The 12,080-nt window shown below is 41.2% G+C and overlaps 1 protein-coding gene across 4 annotated transcripts in view; it reads left to right on the top strand.

Annotated features, from left to right (window-relative positions):
• ARHGAP45 (Rho GTPase activating protein 45) overlaps nt 1–12,080 on the top strand; it is a 175,711-nt gene that overhangs the window by 81,749 nt on the left and 81,882 nt on the right. For all 4 annotated transcript variants that reach the window (XM_056517529.1, XM_056517548.1, XM_056517558.1 and 1 more), the window contains one exon: nt 1,249–1,549. In XM_056517529.1, the coding sequence (XP_056373504.1) occupies nt 1,249–1,549 (301 nt within the window). The remainder of the gene's footprint in view (nt 1–1,248; nt 1,550–12,080) is intronic.

The raw sequence follows: 12,080 nt of genomic DNA, 5'->3' as shown, positions 1-12,080 counted from the left end.
TATTGCAGATATTATGGCGATCGGTTGAAAATGTCTAGTCTGTAAATGTCTCTTATCCAATCTAATTTTACTTTGGAATTAATTGATATGTGCAGATAAACAATCCAAAAATACATTGCATTGCATGGATTACAAGACTCCATAGGCCAGTTTGGAGACACACTGTCCCCTAGGTACCTAGCTGTCGGATCAAACTGGCAGGTTGTGTAAGCGCATTCTGTTTGGCCTAGAATATTAATGGTTGGACCTTCTGAGCTAACAGCCTGACGTTCTTAGGTACTGGGCCAACATAAGCCACAGCATAGATGGTACCCATGTATCACTAATGTATAGAGCATGAATAAGAGCAGCTGATGGCATCTGACAAAAGAAATGTAAGTGTGTGTTTTCAGAACTTATGATATGGGAAAAACTGTGTTTTATACATGTTGTGATGCTGGGAATACTCTGATTAGGCTCCCACCAAGGACAACATCTGCAAAGAGTTTGTATGTTCTCTCCGTGTTTGCATGGGTTTCCTCCGGGTACTCCAATTTCCTCCCACAATTCAAAAAACATACTGATGGGCTAGATTGTAAGCCCCAATGGGGACAAGGACCAATTGGAGTGTACAGCACTGCAGAATTTGTGTGCGCTATATAAATAAAGTATTATGATTATTATTATTATTACAGGGTCATTCAGTGCCAGTCCTCCTACATCTGGCCTGACTTAAAGAGGTCACGTTTAAATAGTTTCATATGTAACACAAGTAATAAATGGTCTGTATAGTTTAATCTGTAGAGTTCTCTTTATGCTTTTCAGAAATATTAACATAGTCAAAATTGTGTACAGGCCTTTATACAACTGTATACAGTTGTTGTTGATCTGTTATTTCACAACATAGTTGAAAAGTGTAAAGGAAATTAGGCTTATTTTGTTTATTAGACAATAGTAACGTATGCATAATATATATATATATATATATATATATATATATATTTATAGATGTATGTGTTTCTTTTTATGCGTCACTATAGAAAATAAAATAATACCTGTAATTTCACAACATATAGTATTAGTGTGTAAAAGAAGTGAGGTTTATCTTAATTACTAGAGAATTTTATGCATGCTTTAGCCTATGCATTATAAATATGTTTATATTTTTTATGTTTTTATTTATGCTACAACAAGAAAAAGAAAATGCTAATAATTAGTAAATGTCATGTTTTTCCACTCAGACTATAATACATTATGATTTATTTCTAGGATGCTCCACGAAAGGATGTTATTGAGTCCTCTACTGATGGATCCAGTAATCCTGCTCTCAGTAGCCCTCTCCCATGTGGAACCCTAAAGAGACCGACGAGTTTAAGTCGTCATGCTAGTGCTGCTGGAATTCCCTTGTCTTCTCCCAGAACTAAAGCCATTAAACCAGCAGGAGCACCAAGTCCTCCTGAAAGTGGAGAAGGACCCTTCACTGAAGTGGAGGATATCTCACAGCTTCTCGGAGATGTAGCAAGGTTTGCTGAACGGCTTGAAAAGCTACGAGATGTGGTACTGACAGACGGTAAGTGGTACTGTGATTGACTACATAGGTATCACATTTGAAATGGCATGATGAAAAAAATGCCTTGGAGAAAAGGTCATCCTGCATTTGTGTCTTTTTGCCGCTAATCCTTAATTATAGGTTATTTGGGAATGCTAGGGAAGGTGAATGAGGGTCACCTCCTACATAACATAAATTCTTTGTACTAATCTTCTCTTGAATACTTACAGTAAAGCTTCACTTATAACTTCCAGCACACAAGATATCACCTCATAACCTAGACTACATTATAGCGGTGTTCTGTTTTACCTCATGCCATCTGTAACTTGCTTTCTACTATTCAGCTTCTGTCCACATCAGGGTTGCTAACCAGATTTTCTGGGAGGAGAAATTATGAAAAAATCACCGACAGCTGTGAAAATTTCGGTTAGATTTTAATGCATTGCAATAGCATAGGCACATTCTACCCATTTTTTTTTAAAGGGAACCTCTCATCACATGGTGCTCAAACAAGTCCTCAGTGTCTTCTCCCCACCTCACCAGCCTTGATTGATAGATCTCTCATTGTTTGGGTATAGGGAGAGATCTATCAATGAAGCTCAGTGGGAAAGGCAGAAGCCATTGGGACCAATTCGATGACTTATACTTGTAGTTCAGGTGTCAAGAAAGTAACAATGCATTCCCTTTTTAAGAGGACCTTTTGGCCAAACCAAAAACATGAGCTTTCACTATTATTAAATAGCTTGGGGTGCCCTGATCACACAGCTTTTTACAGTATTTTGATAGGCCCTTCCATTCCCCAGATATGTGGGTTCATAGTGTGTCTCAAAAATCAAGGAATCTGTTAGATGGGAGTGAACTTACATTTAATAATGGGAGTAATATCAGGTATTTTGTAGGATTATACAGTCAGGGGGTGTTTAATAGGCATACATGCCCACCACTGTACAACATTCTCACCCCCTGCTTGTATAACCCCGCCCAGTCACCCCATTATTAAAATTATGTTCACCTCCATCTGACTGATTTCTTTAATTGTCAGACAAACTATAAACCCTCATATCTCGGTAACGGAAGGGTGTATCATGAAACTAGAAAAAGGTGTGTGATCAGGGCACCCTAAGATATTTAAAATATGTATTACATTAAGTTTTTGGGAAAGGCCACAGGACCTCTTTAGGAAACCTACAAAAAACAACAGTGATGTGAGGCATCATAGTTTTAAGTGCAAATTCACATGAGAAGTATGTATTTTTAAATACAGCACAGTTAGAGGAAGGTAGTTGGCCACTAAGGTCACAAGGGACACTTTAAAGAAGGGCATCACAATGGCCTGCTCACCAACATTATCAATAGTGGAGCTCATGCATTACTTTTGTTCAAAAGATCTGAATGTCTATTGCTATAAGAAAGTTACTAAAGCAGTGAATAGAGTGTGGTATTGTGTATTCATTTGAGCATTGTTGCTGGCACTGTACGGAGTATTTTAAAGATGGGGCACTATGCTTGGTACTTATTGGGCTCTGTAATGTGCACTGGAGCTGATACCTATGAAGGTTCTGTGACTATTACTTACATAGAGAGCAATAAGTCTTGTGGTGTTGGACTTTGGCATGGTGCTGTCATGAAGCCCCTGCAACATTGCACAGCTATTTCGATAAAGCAATTGCCTTGTAAAATCTGCAACTGTGGATTTTGGAAATGCGAATCCACAACATCAATTCCACAGCGGATATGGGGTGTGTGAATACACCTGAAGTACTGCAACACCCACAAATATACCCCAAAGTGCAAAGTAAGGTCTAAATATATAACCAACAAATGATCTTGAAGTAAAAAAAAAACTTATATTACTATGCACCCATAATGCCAATAAAACTTATGTGCTTCTTTAATCTATGTGTGTATATATATATATATATATATATATATATACCGTATTTATCGGCGTATAACACGCACTTTTTAGGCTAAAATTTTTAGCCTAAAGTCTATGTGCGTGTTATACGCCGATACCGCCCCAGGAAAGGCAGGGGGAGAGAGGCCGTCGCTGCCCGCTTCTCTCCCCCTGCCTTCCCTGGGGTCTAGAGCCCTTCTGCTGGCCCTTCTCACCCCCTGGCCAGGGGGAGAGAAGGGGCAGCGGCACCCATTGCCGGCGCCGCTGCCCCGTTGCCTCCCCCCATCCCCGGTGGCATAATTACCTGAGTCGGGTCCGCGCTGCTGCAGGCCTCCGGCGTGCGTCCCCGGCGTCGTTGCTATGCGCTGAACGGCGCGGCGCACTGACGTCATGCGCCGCGCCGTTCAGCGCATAGCAACGACGCAGGGGACGCACGCCGGAGGCCTGCAGCAGCGCGGACCCGACTCAGGTAATTATGCCACCGGGGATGGGGGGAGGCAACGGGGCAGCGGCGCCGGCAATGGGTGCCGCTGCCCCTTCTCTCCCCCTGGCTGTCGGTGCCGCTTCTCTCCCCCTGGCTATCGGGTGAGAAGGGCCGACAGCAGCGCTCTAGACCCCAGGAAAGGCAGGGGGAGAGAAGCGGGCAGCGACGGCCTCTCTCCCCCTGCCTTTCCTGGGGGTATATCGGGGTATACACGCGCACACACGCACCCTCATTTTACCATGGATATTTGGGTTAAAAAACTTTTTTTACCCAAATATCCTTGGTAAAATGAGGGTGCGTGTTATAGGCCGGTGCGTGGTATACCCCGATAAATGCGGTATATATATATATATATATAAAACTCAATGAGGGACATTTATCAATGTTTGCTTATGTATTCTTTTTTTTTAGTAATTTTTTCCTTAGTTTTTTTTTTTGCTTATTTGTGACTTATTTATCAACTGGTTTCAGCCTGTTGATAATTTTCTTTCACATAAGCAATTTTTTCTTTTTTACTTTGGTAGTAGCTTTTTCTGCTTCATGTTTGAGCTGGAGTAAATTTAGTCAGTTTTTAACCCTTTTTTTTGCGCAGTTGCGACTGTCGCAGTTAATAAATACCTGACTACCCGTAGTCCATTTTAAAATTATTACTATGCAGTAAATTTTTGGAAAACTTGCTTTTCTCGCTTTCCAGTCAAAATGTCGCACGAAAAATCGCGTAGTCGCAGTTGCGACAATTTAGCGACAATTATAGTAAAGAAAACCTGACTAAACCCGTTGATAAATGTCCATAAATATGTCTAAATATGTGTATATGTGTGTGTGTATGTATGTGTGTATGTTCCAGCATCATGTCCAAACGGCTAAAGATATTAACATGAAACTTGGTACACATGTTACTTATATGTCAACAACAAACATAGGATAGGTGATTTAACCCTTACTCACCCCCATTTGCCAGGGGCGGGGTTTATGTTTAACCCATTAATGACGAAGTACGTATATTTACGTCCTGACTAATGTCACTGCAAAGTAGAATTGGTGACGCAAAAAATAAGCCATGATATGGATTTTTAGGTGGAAAATTGAAATGGTTATGATTTTTAAAAGGTAAGGAGGAAAAAACAAAAGTGCAAAAACTGAAAAACCCTGCGTCCTTAAGGGGTTAAAGTCTCATACAAGTCAATGGGAAATGTGTTACTGCATAACTTCCAAATGGCTGAAGATTGAAGATATTTCGATAATACTTGGTTACATGTTACTTATATGTCCACTTAAAATATAGGATAGGTAATTTAACCCTTAACTACCCCCATTTGTGAGGGTCTGGGTTTTTGTTTAAAGTCCCATGCAAATCAATGGGAAATGTATGTTCCCACATAACTTCCGTATGGCTGGAGATATTTAAATACTTGGTACACATATTACTTATATGTCAAATAAAAAGATATGATAGTTAAATTAACCATTACCCCCTTACATAAAAGATGGGCTTTTGTTTCAAGTCCCATGCGAGTATATGGGACTTCCAGTACCTTACTCCACAAGCTCCGCTCTGCATCTCCTGGTGAATGTGTCAATCCGAATTGCAAGCAACACGCCATCTCACAAAGAGAGGAGGTCGGGATAGGAGGTTGAGATAGGAGGATGGGATATGAGGTCAAGATAGGAGGACGGGATAGGAGATCAGGATATGAAGACAGGATATGAGGTCGGTAAAGGAGGTCGGGATAGGAGGTCGAGATATGAGGTCAGGATATGAGGACAGGATAAGAAGTTGAGATAGGAGGACGGGATAGGTTGTCAGGATAGGTGGTCGGGATATAAGGTCGGGATATGATGACGGGATATGAGGTAGGGATATGACAACGGGATATGAGGACAAGATATGAGGTGGAGATATGAGAACAGGATATGAGGTTGAGATATGAGGACAGGATTGGAGGTCGGGATATGAGATCAAGATATGAGGACGGGATAGGAGGTCGGGATATGAGGACGGTATAGGAGGATGGGATAGGAGGACTGGATAGGAGGACTGGATAGGAGGTCGGGATAGGAGGTCGGGATTGGAGGACGGGATATGAGGACGGGATTTGTGGTCAGGATATGAGGTTGACTTATGAGGATGGGATATGGGGACGGGATATGAGGTTGGGATATGACAACAATATATGGGGATGGGATATGAAGTCAAAAGCTTCCTCCTTTATTGATTTTCATCCCCAACAAGGATGAGGAAGGAAAAACCAGGCAACACCGGGTACTCAGCTAGTATATTCTAAACTTGTAATCAAGAGTGATATAAAACCTCAGTTAGGTTATGTATGTTTCTGATGTTTACTTATATGATGGAGCCTACAAAAATTGCACCAACCAGAATAAACCATCTGGTATAAATGAAATCTATCAAACGATGGTAAAACTGGTCCACTAGACCAATACACTGTAAATAAATCTATATAACTCAATGGCCCTCATTTACTGTTGCAAACCCAACATGTTTTGTCGGGTTGTGCACCAGATTCTATCACATTGCGCCAGAAATTCTGTCTGCGCCAGATTTTGAGCCAGAATTTGTGCCAGAATTGAAAAAACCCGACTAACTCTCCATTTTGCTGAGAAAACCCGAAAAAGGGGCGTGGACACTGGGGGAAAGAGGCGTGGTCCCCGAAAAGGGGCGTGTTCCCGACATTTTCACAAAAACCCAACATATTTACTTAAGGTTTCCACATAAAATGTGGTGGATTTGAGCTGAGGAAAACCCGACAGATCAGAGCATGTGTAAAAAAAGCAAAGTGTAGGGAAAGTGGAAAATGTAGGAAAACCTTAGTAAATACCGTGGAAAATAAAATGTAGGGAATGAAAACCCACAAAGAAACCTACACTCCACTCTTAGTAAATAAGGGCCAATGTGTGTGTCTGTGTGTGTGTGTGTATGTATGTGTGTGTGTATGTTCCCACATCACGTCTAAACGGCTAAAGATATTAACAACAAACATAGGATAGGTAATTTGACCCTTACTCACCCCCATTTGACAGGGTCAGGGTTTTTGTTTAAAGTCCCATACAAGTCTATGGGAAATATATGTTACTGCATAACTTCCAAACGGCTGGAGATATTTCGATAATACTTGACCACATGTTACTTATATGTCCACTTAAAATATAGGATAGTTAGTTTAACCCTTAACTACCCCCATTTGGGAGGGTCAGGGTGTTTGTTTAAAGTCCCATTCAAATCAACATGAAATGTATGTTCCCACATAACTTCCGTACGGCTGGAGATATTTCAATCATACCTGGTACACATATTACTTATATGTCAAATAAAAAGATATGATAGTTAAATTAACCCTTACCTACACCCTTATATAAAATATAAGTTTTTGGTTTCAAGTCCCATGCAAGTATATGGGACTTCCACTACCTTACTCCATAAGCTCCGCTCTTCATCTCCTGGTGAATGTGTCAGTCTGGCTTGCAAGCCACACCCCATCTCACAAAGAAACGCCCACATTTTATGCCCCACCCCTTTCATTATCTATCCTTTTTGTGCATCAGTCTGGCTTGCAAATCACTCCCAGTCCCACAAAGCCACGTCCCCTGCTATTTTTCGCTTAAAATACCTTCATCACAAATCAGTTCCAACTGAGGACAGGATATGAGTATGGGACATGAGGATGGGATATAAGGACGGTATATGAGGTCGGGATATGAAGATGGGATGTGAGGATGGGATATGAGGTCGGGATATGAGGTCGAGATAGGAGGACGGGAAATGAGGTCGAGATAGGAGGTCAGAATATGAGGACGGGATAGGAGGTCGAGATATGAGGTCGGTATATGAGGTCGGGATATGAGTTCGGCATATGAGGATGGGATAGAAGGACTGGATAGGAGGTCAGGATAGGAGGTCGGAATAGGAGGTCGAGATATGAGGTTGGGATATGAGAACGGGATATGAGGACAGGATATGAGGTCAAGATAGGAGGACGAGATATGAAGTCGAGATATGAGGGCAGGATAGGAGGTCAGGATATGAGGTTGAGAAATGATGAGGGGATATGAGGACGTGATATAAGGTCGGTATATGAGGACGGGATATGAGGTTGAGATATGACAGCAATATATGAGGACGGGGTATGAAGTCAAAAGCTTTCTCCTTTGTTGATTTTCCTCCCCATAAGGATTAGGAAGGAAAAACCGGGCAACGGCGAGTACTCAGCTAGTAAATGAATAAATGTCAATTGTGAAACACTGAATGCAATATCTGCTAAACACAAAAAGAGGTGTTAAATGCAATCCACACTATCATAGAGGTTACTCTATGTACTGTGCACTATAAACATACAGTATGTGACAGTCACTATAGTGTAACCCTATATGTTCACACTACAACCATACCTGCAATTGTCCATAGATCTCTATGGCTCTTGATTTATTTGAAAGTATTTGGGATGTGCTGTGTATTTGCTAATAGTTTTGTGCATTCATCAACCCATCTGGGTCATGACTCATAGATATCAACTGACATCTAGATTAAACCAATACTAAAAGCACATATGTCCTGTCTAACTTCTACATCTTTTGATCTCATGAAGGGCAGACAACCCTTTCTTGAGAACGCTACGTGTGGTAAAATATGTAGGAATTAGGCAGGATATGTCTTTGGCTAATAGCACCATACAGCTTCCATAATATTAGCAATCCAATAATCCTATACCTATATATGAGTATTGACCGGGATGGCTCCCTAAATTAACAAAACTACATGCAAATACACAGTACATCCCAAAATACTTAATACTATGAGCCATAGAGATCTATGGCAATTGCTGGTATGGCTGTATTTTGAACATATAGGGTTACACTAAAGTGACTGTCACGTGTTTAAAGTGCACAGTACACATAGTACTCTTTTTGATTGTGTAGATTGCATATAGCACCTCGTTCTGTGTTTAGCAGACATTGCATTAAGTGTCACAATTGACATTTATTTATTCATTGTGTATTGGTATAGTGGATCAGTTTTACCATTGTTTGATAGTTTCCATATGGTGTATTCTGGTTGGTGCAATTTTTGTAGGCCACTGCATTCTATGGAGTTCATATAGATACCCGAGTATAGTGCTTGTCTATTTTCATCAAGCCTACAGAGTTCTTGTGATCTTTGTAGTTCCCAGCAGTCAGACACTCTTCACCTAGATCTGAGCTTTTTAAACTTTTCATGTTGGTGGCACCTTTTTTAGACATGCATAGTTTGGTGACACACCCCTCGCCGTATTGCTAATTGCACGTATCACGTTGCCGTTCTATTATTCATAATTTGATATCAGAGTATCACCATTGTAAACATGGCTGCTACCACACTGTGCCATTTCATCCCCCCCTTCATCATCCATTGTTCCATTCAATTCTCCCCCTGTACTATTTAATTCCCCTCCTTGAGCCCCTGTGCCACATCCTAGCCCCCTTGATCTCCACCTGTTTCATTTTGCCCCCCCCCCTTGATTGCCCCCATGCCATTTCATTCCCCCCTTGAACCCCATCCCGAGCCTCATAATTTCCCCCCATTGATTCCCCCTGTGTCATTTCATCCCTCCCTGTGCCATTTCATTCCCCCTTTATTCCCCCCTTGTGCCACATCATTTCCCCCTCCCGATTCCCCTGTGTCTTTTCTTCCCCCCTTTTCCATTTAATTCCCCCCTCTATCACCCACATAATTTCCCCCCTTAATCCTCCCCTATGCCATTTCAACCCCCCTCTTTATCTACTCTGTGCCATTTTAATTCCCACCCTACCCATCACTCCTTCCTCTGATCCCCTGTGGTGCCATTGCATTTCTCACCTGGCCCCTGGCCCCCATGTGCTCTGGTAGGCTCAGGTGCAGGGGCTAATGAGCGAAGTCCTCTGGATGGCACTGAAGAGGGACGTCCTCCTACTCCACTTCTCAGCGCAACGTCAGGGGTGTTACTGATGGACAGAAAAAAAACAATATCCTAGCCACATGACATGGCAGGTGCCCAGGGGGTGGGCTCTTTACATTAGATGATCTGAGTTCTTTGTATTGAGAGCTTCTCCAGCCCTACTGTCAGTTATGACTGATAGCTTCAACCATCTTCTGATTGGATGCTAGAGCTCACTCATCTGAGGGGAGGCAGCCAGGAAAACACTACTGGAGAGCTCTGGGTACCACGAGAAGAGTCTGTCTCATTGGCTATTGCTGTGGTACGGACATGAAACAACATTTATCTTTGTCATGCAGGTTGCATGTTGGCAACAACAGGAATCAATACACTCCCCTGTCCGACATCATTAAAGGGTTGTCAGCAGTTTTAAGGGCTCAAAACTCATCATGCTGTCTCTCTTGATGCCCCTTCAGCTGCTGATATTGTTAATACGGCACGAATTCTGTAGGCCTATAATATACCTCCTTTTTGTTTCTGATTGTGCACAGAGACTTACAGGGATACTACATGGCGGCGAAGTGCAATCTGTGTATGTCAGTACATGGGTTTATGTAATGGATGCATAAGGCTTTAGGGCAGTGGACACTTTTGTACTTTTTGCTTTTTTATTAGTAATTTGTTTCCCTAATGCAGAGTTAAATAAAATAAATAAATAAAGGTGAAAAATGTATCATTGTTGAGTAGTTAAAACATACACGTCAACTGTTATGGGAACGCTGCAGTTGTTATGTAGGCCCTGTTTGGAAACTATGGGTGTGTGAACTGGAAAACACTGGTGGCCACATGCACACTTTTTTATTGCAGATTCTATGTAAGAAAATAAACCAGAGTATATTACATTTGGAACTCGATTCCTGGGCAAATATTTTTAATACTAATAATAATTGTGTGAATTTGACCCAGACTTTGCCTTAGGTTTCATTCAATGCATGTGAAAGCTGTATAATAATACATACAGTGGGTTTTAAAGGTTTTTACGGATTTTGTCTGCAGTGCGTAAACTTTAAATTATCTACAAAACTAGGCAAGTATGTCATACATAACTGTATCAGGCTAGAGATGGGCTGACTGTAATGTGCTTCATTAGGATTGCTGACAGTCTGCAAAAAGGGGTTTGCCCATCATTTCTGCTGTATGTGTAATTGCTATTATCAGCCTTTTATTAAACTTTTATGTAAAATCTTTAAGATTTGCACAAACTATAAAACTACGATGAATATATACATCTATAGTATATATATTTGATAATGCATGCTGGGTATGTTACATATTTAGAGGTCTATCACGTAGGACCACACACAGAGTGCACTGGAAGACTTCAGCAGCACAGCAAGTAAGCAGCATGACACTAGAAGGTGAAGACATAAACTGAGATGGGCATGTTTGTTATACATGGTATAAGGGGGGGGGGGCAGCTTCCTGAGGAAGACAGATTCTCATCTGACTCGTTTCCTGTTTACTCAGTTTTCAACTGTCTGGGGAGGGGAGCAATTCTGGAGGTTTGTAGCAAGGGATAAGTGACATGATAGGTCTTTGGAACTTGATGTCTTTTTTTTATTTTATTTGTGGGCAAGGAATGATTAATGTAAATACTAACAACTATTGAACTGCATAGAATTCTTCAGGTTTTAGCATTTTTTCCATCTTTCTTTTGTTAACTAAAATAAATTGGATGCAAAATTTATGGATAGTTGATCAGACATGTCAAAAGTTGTTCATCGCACTAGGTCTCACTCCTGAGACCTGCTGCAAATGTGAGTTACTAGCCAGAGAAGCGGACGGCATTGCGCTTTGCCCCCCTGGCCATCCAAGAGATCTGTATGCATTTCTCTCCATAGATATCTATGCAGAGAAAAGGACAGATCTCCCGTCTGGCCGGGGAGTGGAGCGCAATGCCGTCTGCTTTCCCAGCTAATAACTCAAGTTCGCAGCAGGTCTCAGGAATAAGACCTGGTGCAATGAAAAACTTTTGACATGTCTGATAAACATATAATTGTTTCTAATGACACTAACACTTTAAATATGGTCTCTATCTTCGATCTATTTTTTATTGGTATAAAGGCATAAGATATCATGCAAAGATAATTTATTTTACACCCAACCGTCCCCTTATAACCACAATGCCATCTGCTAGCTCTGATTTACTTGAACAGTTTATGCTGTACAGAAATAGCCACCTGAAGATACACTTCTCTTGTT

The sequence above is a fragment of the Hyla sarda genome, chromosome 1, assembly GCF_029499605.1.
Source record: "Hyla sarda isolate aHylSar1 chromosome 1, aHylSar1.hap1, whole genome shotgun sequence".
Taxonomy (NCBI): domain Eukaryota; kingdom Metazoa; phylum Chordata; class Amphibia; order Anura; family Hylidae; genus Hyla; species Hyla sarda.
The sequence above is the reverse complement of the archived record's forward strand: the minus strand, read 5'-3'. Positions and strand labels throughout refer to the sequence as shown.